The sequence below is a fragment of the Anser anser genome, assembly GCF_964211835.1.
Source record: "Anser anser genome assembly, chromosome: 1".
Lineage (NCBI taxonomy): Eukaryota > Metazoa > Chordata > Aves > Anseriformes > Anatidae > Anser > Anser anser.
In genome coordinates this window covers 176515054-176536538 of record NC_139720.1, presented here as the reverse complement: position 1 = coordinate 176536538, position 21485 = coordinate 176515054, and the positions used below count along the sequence as shown (strand labels likewise).

Below are 21485 nucleotides of genomic sequence, written 5' to 3'. Positions count from 1 at the left end.
TGTTTGGACAGACTGGCCTTTTGTGTTAGTGTTTGCATGTGTATATAAGGAAGCATCAAGTATACACATACATAACAAGTATGCATGTATGTAAATATAGATAGATATAGATATAGATATAGATATAGATATAGATATAGATATAGATATAGATATAGATAGATATGTTATTTCCCCTCAATCTTTTCTTTTAGTTGGTCTTTTAACCATTCCCTTAGATTTTGTACTTCCAAAAGTGTTGTCTCTGTTGTTTCAACCACATTTGCCACTGACAACTCTTTATTGAAGTGTGCTGCTTGAAACTGGACATAGAAAAGCTAGATGGAGTCTACGTTGTCTCAGTACACGTGTCTATGTACACATAGGGTACAATAATTTGTGTACTGCTATATTATTGTAAATACATCCCAAAATGAAAAAAAAAAAAAAAGAAAAAAAAAAAGAAAAAAAAGGACTAATCACATAATCACAGTGGTAATCTGTTATCTGTTGTCTCAAAATAGGATTGCTTGACAATACACTGCTGAATTAATCAAGCCCTCCACATTTTTATTGTTACATTAATACTTTTAAGTATTACCCTTTTCTGTTTATTGATTCACATCATTTTTATTTCATCCTATGTCTCCAATTTACAGAGTAATTTAAGACTTTAATCCTGTTATCCCAAATGGTTGCAAATTCGCATGGCCAGGTACCATCTGTGTTTTCCAGATGTAATCTTTTCTGTAATCCAACCAGTTCAAAATAGACCTGGCACAGAACTGGATCCATGATCAATCAGGATCTGGTGCAAAATGTTCTCATTTTTCTCAATGAATTACAGCTACTCACCTTGTGAAGCCTTTTTGAACAACTATGTAGCTACCATATGGCATCATCATTTAGATAAAATTACATGGGTTTTGTTCAAGAAAAAAAAAATGATCTGGATTGTCAGAAGCCTTAGCATAGTCGGTGCCTCAAAAGGTTTTGCTATGCCATCTCACCCACTAAATCCCATCAAAGAAAGAAATCAGATAAGTCTGCCACAGTGTATTCTTCGCAGCTGTAGGTTGGCTTTCCATCACAGCATCACCATCTAGGTCAGTGTCTGTCAAATCACTCATGGTCCAGGTGGCTGATGTAAGTGGGGTGAAGCTGGTATGTGGTTGGCATCTGTGAAAAGCTTATTTAAGAATTATCATCATAATATACTCTTACATCACAATCATCACAATCTTTACAAAGTTCATTTACATAAAATAAAATAAAATAGTAATAAAAAAAAAGGAATTCCCCACACCAAAATAGACATAACATCATCACAACACTGACAAAATGAACAGCTTACACACACTCCATCCCTCATCCCTTCACCACATTACTACAACACATATTCTTCACAATTATTACATCGTAAATTCTTCAGAACTATTATATTCTTAGACGATATCTGGTCCATGTTTTGCCTGTTACTTCTCTCAATTCTCATCCTTATCTCAAATTCCTCAAGCCCCATGCTAGACGCCAAAAAGGACTGTGGTGGTTTTACTCGGGTGGGCTGCTGAGTTCCACCACCACCACTCTCTCACTCCCCCTCCTCAAAGGGAAAGGGGGAGAAAATACGATGGAAAGGGCTCAAGGGTTCAGTTAAGGACAGGGAGCTCACTCAACAGTTATCATCATGGGCAAAACAGACTCAGCATAGGGAGATTAGTAAAATTTATTGCCTATCACTAGCAGACTGAACAGTGAGAAACTAAAAATGAACTAAAAACACCTTCCCCCCATCCACCCTCTTCCACCTATTTCCCCTGAGCAGCACAGGGAAAGGGGGAATGGGGGCTGTGGTCAGTCCCTAAGGTTTCATCCCTGCCGCTCCTTCACGGTCACTCCCTGCCCCTGCTCCACGCGGGGTCCCTCCCACGGGATGCCGTCCTTCCCGAACTGAGCCTGGGGGGCTGCCCACAGGCAGCAGCTCTTCAAGAACTGCTCCCACACGGCTCTGTACCACGGGGTCCATCCGTCAGGAGCAAACTGCTCCAGCACGGGTCCCCCACGGGCGGCAGCTCCCCCCAGACCCCCTGCTCCCGCATGGGCTCCTCTCCACGGGCTGCAGCTCCGGCCCGGGGCCTGCTCCTGCGGGGGCTCTCCATGGGCCGCAGCCTCCTCCAGGCCACATCCACCTGCTCCACCGGGGGCTCCTCCACGGGCTGCAGCGTGGAGATCTGCTCCGTGTGGGACCCATGGGCTGCAGGGGGACAGCCTGCTCCACCAGGGGCCTCTCCACAGGCCGCAGGGGAACTTGTGCTGTGTGCCTGGGGCACCTCCTGCCCTCCTTCTGCACTGACCTTGGGGTCTGCAGGGCTGGTTCTCACTCCTCTCTCTCCCAGATGCTGTTTGGGTAAGGATGGCATCCCGTGAGAGGGACCCAGCCTGGCGCAGAAGAGAATGAAGATGAAGGAGCAGCAAGAGATGGAGTTTTATGGACTGACCGTAACTCCCATTCCATGTTCCCCTGAGCCACTCGGGGGGAAAGGAGTGAATGGGAGGAAAGTGTTTTTAGTTTGCTTTTAGTTCTCACTGCTCTAGTCTGTTATTACTAGGCAATAAATTACATTAATCTCCATTATGCTGAGTCTGGTTTGCCCGTGACAGTAATTGGAGAGTGATCTCTCTGTCCTTATCTCAGTGAATGAGCTTTTTCCATCATATATTCTCCCCCTTAACTTTTGAGGAAGGGAACTGAGAAAGCGGCATGATGGTGCTGAGCTGCCCCTCTGTTATTAAACTGACAATTTCTTTATTTTATTGATACATCTTTATTTTATCCTATCCTATGTTTCTAGCTCCTTATAAAACCATTGCTCTACATATCTGATCACACATAAACATCTTTATGAAGACTGACAAAAAAAAAAAGATTAAATATTTCAGACATCTCTGTGCCCTTATTTATTTATTTGTCCTCCTTTGATTTGAATAATCAGTCTATATTTTCCTTTGTCTATTTCACATTTCTATTTTATTTGTAAAACCTTTTCAAGTTTCTTTGTAGGTCCTTTGCTACTTGTAAGTCATTTTGGAACCTACATGTTCTGATTACATCTCTGCATGCCTTGCTGCTTCTTCAATACTGATGCAATCAAATCAAGTGGTAGGTTCTGGCATGTGGTACTAGAACTAGAGCACTACTTGTTGATACAGTAGGCAAATGCAGGAGTCCTGGTATAAAATCCCATCTCAGCAAGGTGCCGAGATGGAAGTGTTCAGCCCCCGTTTGTTCTAAGAAAGCACTGAATGTCATGATGACATGCTGTAAGCATCTTTAATAGTTACAGAAAATTGTATTGGATCACCTGGAATATTTTGATTTCCTATAGATATGGTGTGGATTTACCAGGCTGTACCAAAAAAATATAACACATCTTCCTGAGTAATCTTTGAAAGTCACCTAGTAAATCTCCAATGGAATAATCTTTACAATTTTCTTCGAGTTGCTCTAAGTTTATACATTACCTTTCTAAAACATATGAGTATAGCACAACTGAAATGCAGCCAATTCTGCAGTGAAGGGCAATAGCCAGGCAGGCTGTTGACAAGGCAGAGAAAATGTTGGTGAAGGACAATGGGGCAATCCTTCTTTTCATGGGAAAAATGTCACTCATTCTTTAATGTCCTTGCAGAGCAGACAAGACCTCATTTTTTACAGTTCTGTATTATCATAATGGCTCTCTGTTATACACTGAGTAGTCACTAACAAGGCTACCCCCTGGCCTTTCTTTTTAATTACTTCCAGGTTAATGCATCACGTTTCATTCAGGTTCATTTGTGCAGGCCACATTTTTCCTTTCTGGCTGCCCATTCTGGCCTTTCTGTGTCTCTGTACCTCAAATACTGACAATATGAATATTAGTCTCAAAGCAAAAAATATCTCTGACTATCAGACAACTCTGTAATTTACATTTAGATTTATTTCATTTCTCAGACTCTGCAAGTTACAGAGCTGGGAACATTTTGGCCTGCAAAACCTTTTCCAAATAGCTGAAGCTGCATTCTCATCCTCTTTTCAAACCATCAGACACCAGGTGCTGACCCAGTCCCATTAACCAATTACTCACACGTCATACAATTAATCTTTCATTGCAATTCAATCAAGTTCATTCCCATCTCCATATTATTCTTTACAATGCCGGTGTGTAAAACCTGCATATTTTTGTCACTGTTCATTTTACCATGGTCTGTACTGCTTCAGGCTGGGAAATGAAGTGACTGTAAATGTAATTTATAGAATCATTGGCTGTGTGGAAACTCTTTTCAGGCTGACCTGATATGACAGGTTGTAATTGTTGCTTTGAAACCATTCTGGTTTGTCAAGTGGGCAGGCTCTTTTCTTTAAATATCCAAAATAACAGATTTGTTTGAGCAGGATTAGGTGGTGTTCAGAGCTCTATTGCTGTCTTATCCTTTGTCTCTTTTGTTTCAGACACTTTTTCTTGCAGCCTTCTGTTCATACTGAGCTTTGGAAAGAAAAGGAAGGGAATTCTAGCAGGCAAAAATTAGGTACAGAAATTGAAATCTCCACCCTCGTCTTCGGGTATTTGAAGTGAATTCAGTAAAAGCCATTGCCATAGCTGGAGTGCCGGAGCATGTACTCTGTCCCTTTTACAGAAATAGTCCTCTCAGTTCTCATTCCCTTCCTGGTATCCACAGGCAATGGACAGAGCTCTGTATTAACACTGCAGCTGCACCGTGTAGGCCAGTCAAATATCACGTTTTGGTTCCAGAAAAAGAATCGCAAGTGGGCCACACATCTTGGTGTTAGCACTGGCAGATCGGCTTAGGTATCAGAAGATTACTCTGTCATGAAACAGGAGGATGAAAGTCCTGTTTTCTCAGATGGACAAAAAATTAGAGGGCAAGAAGGGATCTTAAGAGATTGCTTACTTAATCCATCACCCTGCCATAAGGCAGGTTCAACTCTAATTATGGAAATCCTGATAGATATTTGACTAAGCAGTTAAAAGACATGCAACGTGGGAAGTACACATCCTCCGCCAGTGAGGGGTGTATTTTGTGGTACCAGTGCACATAGTGGATTTGTTGCCTTTCTCCATAAAGCCAGAAAGTTTTCTTTATTGTCTGTCTTAAATCTTTGTCACTTCGCTTTAAGTCTGTGACTTTCATAATGACCACCATATACATCAAAAACAGATTACTCCCCTTCTCTTTGTGCTCCTTTCCTCTACGTTATTTTGTATCCCTCCTCATTTTTGTCTAGGTAAGCAACCCCAAATCTTTCAGTCTTTCCTTCTCAGACAGGTTTTCTAAATGTCTGATTGCTCTCCTTGCTTTTCTCAGGGTTTGTCTGAATCATTTACTATTAAATTATCATTTATCATTTATTACCAGTGCCCAAAACCTGGCCACAGCTCTCCAAGGATGTTCTACCAAGGCTGACTAAAAAGTCTTGATTACTTTGGGGATTTATCATGCTGTACAAGAATCTATAAGCCTCAGTATGATGGTAACTTTTTTTTTTTTTGAGACTGCTTCAGTTTTACAAAAATCCTCATTTTTTTTTCTGTCATTACTTACAATTGTTTCTCATTCCTATTTGTGCTACAGGTTATTTCTGCCTACTATGGAATACGTTCTTGTAATCAGCTTTGTAACTATTTGGGACTGGTTTTGTGTAGTGTATGTCTTCCTCTGAAAAGGAATATATGGTGAAAATCCATATTGATACCAGAGTGCATAACATTTTAAGCTATTGTTCTGTGGCTTTTTTTTTGGGGGGGGGGGGGGGGGAGGGGCACCATATTTACTGCTTTCCAGTCTCTTTGTACCTCCTGAACCCTTAAGAACTGCCAAGGATGATCACTGAGTGAACTGGAATGAACTTCCAGAGACCCAGCTGATTGGAATGTTTTTAACTTCTTTGTGCCTTTAAGGCTCTCTAGTCCATGTTTCTCTGTTCAAAAATAAAGTCTTGTCCCTTACTTGCATATACGAACTGTGACAGCCATTTGATCACACTTTCTCTTTTTACTGAAGGCATGCAAGAAAGATATTAAAGAGCTTTCCTGTAGTTGTCTTTTAATAACTATTTTTTCTATTTTTTTCTATTGAAAATCAGACCAATGCTTTTCTTAATATTTGTGTTAATACCAGTATTCTGAGAAACTGATTTATTTCTAACTGCCAGCTGAATCCCACGTTGCATCACTTTCTTTCTTTCTTGTGCTTTAACTGTTTTTCTTTCTGTCCTGAGAAGCCTCATTGTGAAATCTTTCTGGCTCTCAAATCCAACTTGCTTATATTTGCATCTGTCAGCATACATTAACTTTCACTCTGCACATTTGTACTTATCCCCATGGTTTGTTAATTTTATTTGGTGGTGGTGGTGGGTTTTTTTTGTTTGATTGGATGGTGCATTTGGGGGGGGGGGGGGGGTGTTGCAGGGGAGGGATGCCATCCTTTTCTTCCATTGCCTTTGAATCTCATCCCCAGATGGCTTTACCATCCAAATCTCTGAATTTATTGGTGTGTCTATTCTCTATAACTCTATTATTTTCTTTTGTTATTATACTTCTCCTAGTTTGTTTTACTCCAGTTCTGTTATCTAGTGTGCCAATTTAGTTATCATGTATCTAGCCTTCCATCTTCTCCTCTTTATGTGTGTTAGGTTACAATAACTGAATTGTTCTGGTGACTGCTTTAGCGTCCTCCTCTGTGGACCCTACGTGAGTACCTCAATCTCCACATGTTTTTTAGGGTAGTCTGTTTATAGTGTAACTCTCTTTCTTTTTCCCCTTTCACTAGCCTCTTTATTAAATGCAAATACATTGATAATGTGGACTTAATCCTTTCCCAACCACACAATGAACAACAGCCCGCAGACGAGAAAGTCAGTACTCCAGTGCCACCTCCAAAAGCCTGCTCTGTTTTTTACCTGAAATATGATTCTTGTTAGGGAGAATTGGCACTTGCAAGTTTTTCCACCCATGCTCTAGTTCCTTGTAGTGACTCTTGGTCTGCAATGGTCATTCCTGTCAGTATTATTAATGCCATATGGATGAGCAGCATAGGGTAGCAGTTGGTGCTAACTTTCACTGGATGTCATGTCTGGTTGACAGATATGTTCCTCCGTTGCCCTTAGGAAAGAGTCAGCAATCACCACCACCGCTCTTTTGCTTCTCTCTGGAAATGATGATGAATTGCTGAACCTTTGGAGTGTGTGACTCTTCTTAAACTGCCAGTGAGGTGGGAGCAATACCTGCAGCACAAGAATTAAGGCCAGCACATGGAGCTGGTAGGAGTGAAGTTCAAAATAAATAAAAGGAGATGGAGTGGGAGAGTAAATGGGCTGAGTTCCTTGCCAAATGGTATTGTGTACAAGAGATTTTTGCATGACTGGACAAATAGCATAAAGAGAGATCAGCTGGGTGCTACACATGTTTACAGAATTGAATTGTTTGCATTTGTAGCTCTTCCCACAGTGGGATAAGCAGTGTGCTAGACACAGGTAAGTCCCTGCATTCCCCTTCAGGGATCAGGGATGGTTTCTTGTTGCTGTATTCTCTTAACTGTATTCCAGTTATCTCTGGAAATCTCATGCTTTTTTTTTTTTTTTTTTTTTTTTTGTAAGCTGCTGGAATAAATGTTTGTCTGCCTTCAGCGGTACAAAGCTCTTTGCTTTGGAATAAAACCTCATTGCTTTTTGTCCTGATGCCATGTGTCTGCAGCATCTTGGAGGATTGTGCATTTCACTTTCTGCATTATTATTATTAAAAAAAAAAAGGGGGGGGGGGGAGTAGATTAGGTATTTTGATATCTGGTAACAGCTATGCTTTTTAGAAGTCCTCTGTGCAAAAGTGGCACTCTTCAGCCTTTTGGAACATGACACTAGACAATTCCCCTTTGCTTTTTGTGAGACAGTGCAAATCTGCCACAGAGCCAGAGGCTTTCAGCGTATTGCTGCACCTATGATCTATGAAGCATTTTGGAATACTGTGGCAGGGGATTAAGCAGTTCTGCATGCAGATACAATTAGGTGAGATAAAAGTGAAACTGGGAGGTCAGCATTCTGAAATGTCCTTGTTTTTGCAAGCTAAAGTAATTTTTCCTGTTTTTTTTTCTTCCTTTCTTTTTTTTTTTTTTAATGGAGTTTTCTGAGATAAAGTCTCTAAAAAAAAAACACAGATAGTGAGCACACTGCTATGTAACACTTAAGTAATATCTTCTTTTTAGTTTTATAAAGAACTTAAAGTCATACTACAGTCCTTCAAGGTGAAGTTCGAGTAGCTGTTCTTGTCATCAAAAGCCTGATGTGAAAATACAGCTTTGTGTTGTACATTTTATATATATTATTTTTTGAGAGAATTTTCATAGTGGTAGAATATGAGAGGGCAAACAGGTTTTATAGGTGACTGCATGAAGGCATAAAGCTGAGAAATTTGCAGAAGTTGTTTATTTTCAATATAATCCATGCCCTGAATAGCTGTTGTACAAGACAAAGGTTGATTCAAGGGACAGAAAGCACACACTTCCTTGCTATGCGATTGCTTCAAAGTTTGTGCTGCTGTTTCCTCAAGCTGCAGTGCCTGCTGCTTTGTTGCTGGATTGTTTTTCAGTGAATCATTGTTTTGCCATAGGCTTAATGACTGAATGCTGGTGGCTGGGTCAAAGGTGGGTATTTAATTTCAAGTGCTAAGCTGAGAAGAAAATCCATGAGACAATAGACAACATCACAGTGTTAAACTCCTGATGAAAATGTGCACCCTGTTGGATTGTGGTTTGGACTTCAGCTGGACTGTATGTCCAGCTTACAGTTAACTGCAAGGCAGAAGGAAGGGTCCTGGGGAAGAAAATTGTCCAGGTATTTTTTAGGTTCTGGAAGGAAAAAAAGTTGTGCTAATGCCATTCAAGAACACAGTTTGCTAGCAAGAGGACTCGCTTCACCTCCTCCTTTTGAGAGCTGTCAAGATGGCTTCTGTTTTAAGCTTGGCAAGGAAGAATAAAGCACATGAAGTTCATGACAGAATGCTGAGCAGGGGCTCCATCGTCCCTTTTATTCTAGATTTAGGTAGCTCACTGGTCTCTCTGATCATTTGTAAACGTTCAGATTCATCCACTCACTTCTGAACTGGTCCCCTCAGGCTCGCTTTCTAGTCAGAGGAGGGAAATAGGCATGGGTGCAAACTCATTTCTCTCTTCCTTATGTACTCAGTTGAAAGAGTTCAAATTGGCCTGTTCTATATAGGAGGAAAGCCAGGATGAGTAATAAAGGAACGCCAGGATGAATGATAATCTCAGTTGGAGGCTTTATCAAAATCATCTGAAGTTAGGTAAGATGAATCCCACACAAGAGACTGTGTATTGTTCTAGGCAAAAATAACTTTCCTTTCACTTATGTTGTTAGAAAGAACAATTTGTATAAAATGCATTTTGCACTCCATCATAGCTTGATTGTGTGCAGGGCCCCTGGATTTCAGTGGTAGTGCCCTTCTGAAGCCCCTAGTCCAACGCTGTCAGCATCTTCTTTCATGCATGACATCTCCTAGGAAAGCAGAGAAATGTGTCATACCATGTACTTCTGGGCCTCATTTTTATATAATTAGCTGCTTTTCCACCTGAAATATTATAATTAAGCTTTCATGTGTAAAGCAGGAGCATATGCCACTGTCAAATAACTGTGAATGAGATAAGTCAGGCATTTCATGTTAATTTAACTTTACCAGGATTAACTTTCTTTCACTTGTTAATGGTGACCATATGCACAAAACACTGGTGGTGATTACTTTATGCAAACAAACTTGATAGGTTTCTTAGTAAGGTTACATACTGCACCATGCTCTTATAACTTGGCATATGTTAAGGGTAGGAGTTAGCTCTGTTCAGCACGACTAACCTCAGCATCACTGAGAAAATTTCACTCAGAGATTTCTTACTTCTAGTCAGTAATCCCTGCCCAAACTAGTGCTGGATGGACAGAGGATGTGTGCTAATGTACTTTGTTTTTAGAAGAAAGCTAGAATGTGTCAGAATGGGGATTTCAAGTACACAAAATCTCTGCCTGTAATAATACTCTAAAGAGGGTCATGGCATGGGCCGAGGTATTGGCCCTCAGTCACCAATACTGCATAATTGTTAAACTGAACCTGACACAAGTTTGACCCATGCCAACCCACTCCCGCACAATCTGTAGGATTATCTCTGTAGCATAACACAACAGGCAATATGGAGACCATGTGTTCTGGGACAGTGGCCTTCAAAATGGCTTGCACATTTCTTTTTCCCGCAGCTGGTTCAGCCACTATCAGAAATGCTGCCTGTAGACCACGTCTTCACCTGTTGAGTGGACTTAATGGCTGTGGATCTTGTAAGGAAAATGGGAACTGTACCCAAGACCCATTCTCACTCTTGCTTGATAGCCTGTCTTTCCTTTCCTTGAAAAAATGGTGTTACGGCAACACTGGGTGTTATGTGAATACTGATTGTAGGATTATTTTTGCTGCTTAAAATTTCACGCAGGCAGAATTCAATTCGCCTGTTCAGCATCATATTTATTGGGCTGGCAACTAGAAAATAATAATTATACTTACAAACTGCACAGATTGGAGCCTGGAGCAATGAGACAATAAAGCCCCACAATACCATCTGTATAGCTGCCTCCAGGCTAGAGCAGCACTTTGAGTCATCCCATTTAGGAGCTGTCTCTAGCAGCCACTGAAGTCAACAAGAGCCTTTGATTTCTTCTCAGTAGGTGCTGTATCAGATTGCTATAGTCTCCTTTTAAAGTCTAAGAACAAGGGGGCAAAAGGCAAGTTTAGAGAGCTACATTGTAAGGATAAAATAATACCACTTTAAGAAGAACCATTCCCTTTGGAGGAACATTAAATCTGCAGGGGGGATAAGAGTTCAGGGCACAGCAATTACCACATAATAGTAAAATTTCATCAACGAGCAAGGACAAAGCTGAATTTCTGGGGTACTGCCTGATGTACAGCATGAGGGACATTTGTAAAAAAAAAATAAAATAAAAAAATCTATGCTTGGAAAATGATCATCATTTAGAAATAAAAACGTAACAATTAACGGTACAGTTTGCCTGCAATTTTCTTGAAGTTAAAAAGGTATTATACACTCCTCTGATATTTTACATCTACTGCATATATGGACAATTTTTATTTTCTTCTGGTGACCTGTGCAACATGCCAATCATTTGGCAAACAAACCTGCCCCAAAATCAGTTGGATGAATTGGTTCATTGGAGCATTACCCATTCCTTTCTCAAGGCCAGTCGTCCAGGGGTCAAGTTGTTCTGCCAGAAAAATGTCCTAAGAGGAATATTTTATTTTACCTTTGTCAGCACATTGGAGAGGATTTTACTCAAGTCACCTTTGTATATTTTATTCATTAGGGCATGATCCTGAAAGGCTATAGGAACCCTGTGCTCTGAATGTTTTTGTGCAATTTGAGTATGATGAGTACTTGTGAGGACATGCAAGGGACCTCATAGGATTAGGCCCTTACTTTGGCCATCTGTGTTCATATATTGGACTTCTGCTCTCAGTTGAAAAATGGGACAGGTTAATTCTTTGAGACAAGGTGCTGAAACTGTGCTAATCAAAGCATCCTAGTAAAAGGCACAGCTGAATCTTCTTAGCTTTATCTAATTAAAAGCAATTCTAAATTTATTTTAATATAGATTTGTGTATTTAGTATTAAAGGCATTGGTAAGGGAAGGGATGCAATGATCCTGCACAGCCGTTCTCAGGAAGGGCTTAATTTGTTCTTGCCTGCTGATTTTGATGCTCTACCTAGCTGCTATTGAATTTAAACTGTTTATTAGTTTGTAGAAAGATTTACTGTACTGCAGTCCTTCTGAGAAAAATAAAAACTTCTGATCCTTCTTTGGGGATTTAGTAATCAAGAAGTAGAAAATTGTATTCTGGAGCCAAAGTTAATGTGAGCTCATTCTGTTCTTTGTGGACCAGAGTGCCCCCATGTTCCCTGCAGAGCAGACAGGGAGAAAGCTGGCTCTTCTCCCCTGCCATCCTGTGGTTTCAGCAGTGTGGTTTCTGTACTGTGGGTTTGCAGGTCAGAACCTGTTACACCTCAAGTGACAAAAAATCTCTTACTACTTGAGTTACTATTTCATCCGATTCTCCACAATGTTGGTCGATTCAAGGATAGATATGAAGGTAGGTTTAGGTTGGAAATGCGAAGACATTTCTTCTCAGAAAGTAGTCAGGCATTGGAACAGGTTGCCCAGGGAAGTGGTGGCATCATCGTCCCTGGGGGTGTTCAAGAAAAGGTCGGACGTGGTGTTTAGGGACATGTTTTAGTGGGTGACATCGGTGGCAGGGAGATGGTTGAACCAGATAATCTTGGAGGTCTTTTCCAACCTTAATGATTCTATGATTCTATATTACTCCAGGTATCTTACCATCTTACCATGATGTTGTAGCAGAAAATGGTGAGATGCCACCAACTATGCAGTGGGATAGTGGGATGTTTTTTTTTTTTTTTTCCTGCTGTCTAAGCATTTTTAAGGCACTGCTCAGTCACCTTGTAGATAAAATCGGCATAATTGTTTCCACTTTTAAAGGGGTGGAAAGCTCTTATCCCATTTTTTGTTTCAAACCACTGACTGTGGTTTGTCTACCTCAGTGGCTGTCTTTCAGGAGAAATGTTGATAGGTTGTGCTTCAGGATTCATTACCAAAGAAGTTCTGTGCAAAATTGGTGAGTCTTGCATTACGTTGCATACATCAAGGTGACTTGTTGGACTTCACGGCTTTTCTTTCCAATCCATTAGCAGAAAATACAAGTCATTAGCAAAAAAATCCTTTCAATAGATAGCATAATTGCCATTTCTGTCTTACTTGATGGAAAGTCTTGTTGCACTGCATGTTTTCAACTATGTACAACAATCACATTAAAATGCAACAAATTAAGCAGAGCTTTTACAAAAGTGTTTTTTTTTTTTTTTTTTTTTACTAATGGTTATAGACTGCAAATGTTATGGCTTGCTTTGGACTGAAAATTTCAGCTACAGGCTGAACAGTACATAACAAAGAAGCCTAAATAATGAGAATTAAAGCTCCTTCTGAATGCATAGCTTGTATGGAGTCATCAGGCTTAGTGAAATGATTAGGGATGACATACTTCCTATATTTTCTCTCCCATTTTCTGTTCTTTTTTTTTTTTTTTAATATTTTTTTATTTTTTTTTTTTCCTAAGTTTTCTTTGCACACCTTCTGTTGCAATTTTGACATCTTTAGATTTTGGAAGACAGTCTTTTTTATTGTACTTAATTTGTGTCTGTAGAACTGTTTTTTTGTTTGTTTTGTTTTGTTTTTAATTATTATGATCTCATGATATGAGCCCATATTTGTTGACCATGGCCCTTGTGGCTTTCTCCACAGTCTGAAATGCTATGAGGACATACTGCCTTCTGTGTCGCCTTCTCTATGTCAGCCACCATAGCTACCAAGAACAGCCCAGCCCAGTATGACAGAGTGGAGATATTACAATTATGTGGACTCATCTGACTCCTCACACTCTTCCTTTACCTGTTGAAGTGAATGGGAGCCAGTCTGACCCTTGGATTTATGAAAATATTCTTAGTTTTTTGGGGACTCCTCATATTTATCGTTGTCAGACTTTTCCTTCCTTTTATTCATTTGAGAGCTTTGTGAACTAGCAGCCCCACAGCATTGCTATTCTGAGGATATTCTGATATATGTCTTCGAATAGACAAGACACCTGTGGCCATACCAACTCTGGATCGCCCACCATCATTTCCTTCATGACCTTTAAAGATGTCAGATGAGACTATTTTTCTCCAGTTGCTTCATTCTGCACTAGATGCAATTTCAGGTCCCAGAAGTGAAATCAGGCAGCACATTAATCAACTCTCCTCCTCGGTCTCCTCACTTCCGTCTTTCCATAGTTTATTTTTCTGGGTAATATAACAGACTTAAAAACAGAGGTATATTACCCTCCAGAAATACATACAATTCTAATACCCATAGCGGAATAAGCTCATTTAGATGAAAGGAACTATTTTCTTTTGGTGGAGTGAAATACCTTATCTGCCTCTGCTTGGATTTTGTTCAACAGTTATGTCTCTATGGTATATAAGACTGACATTGCATGCAAGTCATCTGCTCGGTGTATTTTTGGTATGTTGTCAGAAAATATTTCCCTTAGTAATTCTTCAGTGTATGACATTGCATGGATCACAAAAAGAAAATGCTGCAGTACTGAAGGAAATAAAAGTACAGAGAGGTTTAGAATGCACTCAGCTAATGTATCAAACTTAATGGCTATCTCTGTAACTGGAAGGGAGAGAAAAATTGTATCTGGACCACCTCTTGTTTATTCTTCAGTGGTGTTATGGTGGCCAGAATGCTTTTTTGACATGCTTTTACAATGAGATGTATAGCCCTGATCTTACAGGTAAAACACAAAATAGTGCAATGTAGAAAGTATATTTGGAAAGGAAGAAACTGTGCTTGCTTCATGTGCCAGAATAATTTAAATCAAATTGATTAATTTATTGCATAATTAATGCAAGATGGTTATTTCAGAATTTCTTACATGTAGGAATCTTGGCACTGATAAAAGCTACAAGACTTTTTTTTTTTTTCATAAACTAGAGAAACTGTTCCTCAGACTTAGAATTACAAGTGAAGTTATTTTTCTCCTTTAGTTCAGGTGCAAAAACCCACACATCACATTAAAAAAAAAATAGAAACTGGTGTAGTACCACTTAATTTTGTTCTAGCAAAAACGTTGTCACTGATCTCTTTCACTTGACCCTGACTGCTTATTATAATGTTTTAGCTGCCATAGTTCAGGGTTTACCATCCCCTGCTTCTTGCCCATTTGTTTTATAGTTACCAAGTGTTGTAAGACTTGGAAAGATTAGTGTGAAAATTATAATTTGTTCTTGTTCATTAAAAGTGGATGTGGAAGAAGAGTTAGCAGCAAATGTCTTTTTCAGCTTTTATTATAAAAGCCTAAAGGGCTGTATTGCCTCAAGCTGCTCAGCATTAACTCATTCGGGTCGAGAAAGTCTGATTTTGGCTGGGACAGGCTGAGAATTGGTCATATGAGGTGGCTTCAGATGAGCAAAGCAAGGCAAATTGTGTTGGAGGAAAACTGTTTATAACAGCTGCATCTGAGGTATTTTTCAACATGTGGTCTTTTCAGTAGCCTTGCCCTAAGTAAGAGAACCAGAAGTAACTACAATTATTTCAGGTTCCAGGCCAAGCTTCTTTAATGATGTGCTTAATTCAGAGCAGTGTTGCATCTCATGGCAGCTACCCTCTCCTGATGCCATTGTGCAATTTTGTAATAAAGTGGCTACCATCATTTTTTCCTTCTGCATTCACATGGACTAGCATATTACCTACGGTCCATAAGCCAGATGTCAAGCTTGGTTGCAAGCAGCTTGAGGAGACTGATAGCAAACATTAATATCTTGAGAAGGTCAAAACATTAGAATTATGTAAATATGAATTTAGACCACTGCCATGAGTAATATGGCATATAAGCTGAAAAATGATGTAATAATCAAAATTCTTTTACTGAGTGAAATAAAAAGTCATCCAAAATGAATGTGAAGTATCACAATCACATTAGACCTTTACAGTTTCACTGGTAAGAAAAGCCATTGCTGTCTGTGCCTTCTGTGTGCCGATCAAGGAAAGAACGAGCAGTGGAACGTACCTCACAAGATTATTTCAAATGCTTTTATTTGAACAGTCATGTTTGAAGATATCAGGAAGCTCTTTTTATAGGAATTTAATTTTCAGGTGTGAATTACAGAAACAGAGGGGTTTTCACTGAATGTGAAACCTTCTTCAATAGCTAGCAAAAGTGGTATATAGTCCAGTCCTACAGTTCAGGCAATAGACCTGATACTAAAAATGTCTTACTAAAAATAACTAGCACACAGCATTAAAAGTCTACCCGCATTTTTTAAAACTTTAATTAGCTTTAAATTTTAAATTGAATTAATGAATAAATTTTTAAATTGAATTAAAACAATTTACCCCATACAATTTAGAAGCTGAGCTTTACATTTTAATAAAAACATAAAAGCATAGTAATAGAATGCAGACATAATATTCTCAAAGTTATTTTTACATGAACTTATTAGGCAATTTAGGCATTTTTCATATTCAAAATGACCTATTTGTTTACTTATAAGGTAAGTTAAAGAAAGATGAAATGTAGAAAGAAAACTTGCTGTGCACTTGAACTGGACTGTGTACTTCAACTCTGAATACATCAAATTATGATGTTACAAAGAAATACTGAAGCAGAAAAATTACATATTATATTTGCATAGGTTGTGAAAACTTGTATGGCTTTTTTTATTCTTCTGGTTATACAAAGGAAACTGTGAATTAACTTGATGGCTTCTTGAAAGGATTAATTCAGAAACACAACGCTAAGAAGGACTAAAAGCCCTGGAATACATTTCTAACAGCTTCTCAGTCTGTGCGAAAACGTGGTTTAAGATCTATAATTTTAAATGTAAATATTTATTTTAAAATCAGAAGATGCCAGGCTGCTAGAAACACTTTGTCTACTGAAAATTTCAGTAGGTAGTTTCCTATAATTTATTTTCTTGATACACACAGTAGTGTCCTGAACTGTCATTTTTTTACTGTGTTCTATTGCCCACTAATTCAAATGAACAAACTTCCTGAAACTGTTTAGGAAAATGAATCTGTACTTCCACCTTCACTTAGTAGGTCATCATGTTCATATTTCAGAGGCAGTTCTCCACTTCCAGCCTTTTCATTTTAGCATGTCCTCCAGCAATCTTTTTTTTCTTTCTTCAACATATATTTTCATTGTGTTTGAGAAACAACTTTATTTAGTCAAGCATACTGTACTTTGTAGATAGTAATTTGTATGGTACCCTGTAAGCAAGGGTAGGAAGTCTTAACAGTTGACAAGTTGCAGAAGACCTTAGTTGAACTTTAGTGATAGCTGTATTACACAGTGATTGCTTACATTTTACTGTAGTGACTGGAGAGGACATGTGACCCACACTCTAGTTATTATGATAGTAGCAGTTGCTACTCACCCACTAAAAGGCACCAAAGGCAGCCTCATATGGCAGCTTTGCCTTTTTTTTTTTTTTAAGTAGAGCTGAAGAAATTACTGTCTAGTAGGATTCCTCTGCATCTTTCCCTGACTTCTGTTCATACTTCCTATTTTTTTAAGCAAATGCTGGAAATGTTATTAGAGTGTGTAATGGCAGTTACAACAGCCCCAGAAACATGAGATTGATTCCTATGATGGATGAAAAACACTCCATGCAGTATGTATAAACAGGCCCAATTTCAGAGTTCTAATTAACTTTATTAATGTTTAGTGCAGAAAGTAAGAAGGCAACTTAAACAAGGATATAAAAAGCACTGAAGCATTGAAACACTGGTTTCATGTAACTGACTCTTATTGAAAGACATATTTTTCAGCATTTTGTAAAGAAAAATAGAGTAATTTAGTAGAAAGATATTAGATACCTAATACACTCTTATAATAAGGAAGCTTTAAATAATGGAGCAAAGATACTAATAGTATCTTCCCACTTGGTAACATAGGTAGCAATTCTTTATGATGTGCAATTAATAAATATGATAGCGAACATGTAAGAATGTACAATGACAGTGCGATAAAAGAGAAGCAATTATGTGCAAGTTTCCTCTTGTGCCAGCAAATAAGACTTTATGGGCTACTGGAAAATGAGTTTGTGAAAAAAACACTTGTAAAAACCTTTCCCATTATATGTTCCTTTTATAGAAACATGTTACCTCACTCACATGTGAAAAGATAAAAAATTACATTCGTAAATAACTGTGAAGAAAGACCTTTTGCCCACTATGGACACAACTGCAAAACATTGCATTCATAGAAATCATATATATTATCTTGATATAATCATTATAACTAAGCTTAATAGACGTGATATATTATTCACACGTAAAGTATATTATTTGCATAGATTCTTTGTTTACTGTCCATGGATTTCCCTTTTGTAAATGCATATATAATTAAGCAAGCTTTGGTACTCTTTGATGAACTCAAACTAGAACATGGCTGAGAAATTTATATGATATACATTTCTCATTATTATAATCACAAATGATGCTAGAATAATACTTCTTAGATGATAAAATCTCTTCAGAATAAAAGTGTAGTGGAAAATATAAGACTGACTTTCCTGTTATTTATTGACCCTTATTCCCAGGTATGACGATCTAACAATATTTAAAAGATACTCTACTTCTATTCTGAGAAGCTCTCAAAACATGTGGTCAGCAGCCTGTTGACTAAAAGGACTGTGTCTTGGAATAAAAAACGGTGAAATATATAATGAAAATCTTCTTGAAGTTAAGCAAAACTACAGTATCATTTTGTGGAGTCTTGCAAAAAGTTTAGAAGTAGAGTATTAATACCTACGGAAGTTTGGAACTCAAAAGTATGTGATGTCAATAATGGAAAATTAGTGTATCTTGAAGAGATACACTATTATAGCTTGTTTTTAAGCTTTGATTTAATCCTTTATATGATTACTCTATAGTGCTCGCAGTCTTGCCAGGAGAGCTTCTACTTCTGGAATGGCTTCTCCCTTAGAAGGAGACCCAATACGCTCTGTTTTCTTTTCTTTGTTGCCTTCTCCATTACAGGCTTCCTTTCTCCCAACAGCCTTGCTCCGTGCCATAGAAGAACTTGTTTCCACGTCATAAGTAACTTCTTTGTTGACTGGGCTTCTTGTTGATTTTAAACTGATACTGTGGTGTGAACATGACTTCTCTGGCTGTGCTTTCTGGTTCTCTGTAGAAGATAGAACAAACAAACTTAATTTCAATATTAAAATACTCAGTTTCAATACTTTGTAACAAAACCACCTCTTGATCAGACAAAATTTTACATCTATGCAGATGATGCATTAGAAGGACTAATGATGGCCAAAGAGGCAAGAAAACATCTTATCACTTCAAAAGTAGTGGGCTTGGTCCCCTAGAAATGATACAGACTTTACATGACTTTGTTAGATTAGCATCCATATTCCCCATGAAATCAAGAACAGAGCCTGAAGAGCCTTCTTTCTCACTGGAGTCAAAGAGAAAACAGAATACCCAGCACTTCACAATGACTTCCAAATTTTTATCTAGTTAATTACATTTCCTATATATATATTTTAATTGATCAAATTTTAAAATATTTAAAAAATCTATTTCAATTCATTTATCCATTGTAATAATTTTTCTTTCCTTTGTGATCTTTTAGGCAGCTAAGTAATTTTAAGAATTTGCATAACTTGCTACTTTTTGCTAAACATCTCTGGTATTAACTGCCTCAAGGAGATGCACCCAGTTAAGATTTGGGAGCTTTGGTGGGTTGACATGCATTAACAGACAGATTGCTTCCCCCCACCCAACGCCAAATCAAGTGGCTGTTCTCTATACCAGCACCTGAGAGGTCCCTCTCATAGATCTCCAACTCTTTAAAAACAGGCATACTCAATATTCATGTAACCTTGAACAAGGCTTGAAAATGGCTTCAACAAACTTGACATGACATTTAAAGTTTTTTGGTTATTCGCTGAAAGATGTTCCATCATCCCAATAGTAATGACTTTGGAGCACAGGCAGTCACTCATGACAGTGTGTTTTATGTGAGAGCTGAAAATTCCTACCGAAAACAGCTTGTACATTAAAAGGCAGCTGCTGAAGATATTTACTGCACTGTCATTCCCTGACCAGGGGCTCTTGGTGATGGATGAGGATTTTACACACTTTCTTGGACAATCTCAGCAAATTTTACAAGTACAATCACCTTTTGGAAAGTGGAAGAAAATAATACCTTCTTTCTATCATCTTCTAAATCAGATAAACAATTCTTAATTAAAATTTGATAATAACAGATTTTCTTCACTTAGCTGAATGACCTTTTATTTTTTATATATATTGAAAAATAATTTGACCCTGAAGATGCAGCAGCATACATTTCAGTTTTTCTGAATCACAGAAGGCCAAAGATTGGAGATGAATACATCTTTATAATCACACATAATAAACCCAACATATATAATTTAAATATCCCATTCCATTTAAATGTTTACATTTATTGATTCTGAACACATATTTGCAGATTGATAAATTCATGCTACCTGTGTTAATATACAAAATACTAGCTGCATCGTAGCCCTTTTAGTTTGCACTCTGTTGAAGACAACCTAGTGGGTAGTGGGAAGAACTCTTGGAGTTTTGAAAATCAATACATTTTAAACCAGAAGAAAAAATCCTCATAATCAGAGATCAAGTGCAGATGTGTACCATGTACCAAAATGTGACCACTTTGCAGTTCAGAGGAATCTTCACCACAAAATAGTCAAGCACAAGGATCAACTAAGTATGATGAACTACACTGAATAAAAGATGAAGTGAACATTTAGCATGGAGGCTTCAAAGTAAAATCCACCAATATTTTCCCCAGTTTCTCATACCATGCCTTAGAGTGACTTAGAACAGCAAATAGTCTAAGCAGGAAGCTGCTTCAGGTTAGATATTAAGAAATAGTAGATATTAGGATCTATCCCCAGTCTCATCCCACTTTGAAACTCTGATTCAACCTTGCAGAAAGATGTCTTCCATAACTTGCTGCTTACAATCTAGAATTCTTGTGTGGGGGTAAGTGAATGAATAAAGCTCAGTATAGATTTTTCTTTTTTCATTTTTTTCCCATAAAAATTGGAGCAATGTCACTGATAATCATGACTTTCTAGGCATAGACTAGTTAACAGAGTCAACTTGAAAGACCAGAGTCCTTGCTTTCTGTTTGAGGGGTCCTGCAACAACAGGAAACAGCATTAGGAAAGTGCTTTAAACACCAGCCAGTTTATGTGAGTAGTCCTCACTTCACTTGTTGTAACTCCTGTGCAGTGAAGAAGCCATAATTCATCGAAATAATCACATTTTCATTTTCTTAATACATGATACTCTAGTGATTAACACACTTCCTAAGAAATGAGAACATTTTGGTTTCAGCCATGTTACAAAAAATATTGCAGGACTAGTGTCAATTGAAAAAAAACAGAAAAAAAAAGAAAAAGATTTTCTCTGAATCTTGTTCTATCATCTTAAAGTTGTTATTTCTGATGCTTCCTAAATCAGGTGGCATCTTTTCCCTATACGTTCTTTCAGTCAAGGAGGGTTTTTCTATATAGCACTGATATACCTTCTATGTCTATGCATGTCCATTTTGCTATGCCTATTGTATGTCTTTCATATGCCATTTTGCTATGCCTATGCTTGTCCATATTGCTATGCTATTGTATGTCCAGTAGTAGCAGATTTGGCTGTAGGCAATTCCCAGCTTATTAAATTGCCTGTTATGATTCCTATTCAGAAACACTGAACTTTGCTGGGCCTGTCTCAGAAAGCATACATACTTACTCACAGT

At 38.2% G+C, this 21485-nt stretch overlaps 1 protein-coding gene across 3 annotated transcripts in view; it reads right to left on the bottom strand.

The window, feature by feature from the left end:
* Positions 1 to 15737: 15737 nt before the first annotated feature.
* Positions 15738 to 21485, bottom strand: part of DIAPH3 (diaphanous related formin 3) — a 247857-nt gene continuing 242109 nt past the window's right edge. For 2 of the 3 annotated variants that reach the window (XM_083849164.1, XM_083849165.1), the window contains one exon: positions 15738 to 18854. In XM_083849164.1, the coding sequence (XP_083705290.1) occupies positions 18595 to 18854 (260 nt within the window). In that variant the 3' untranslated portion in view covers positions 15738 to 18594. The remainder of the gene's footprint in view (positions 18855 to 21485) is intronic. The other variant, XM_083849166.1, reaches the window with a different exon arrangement.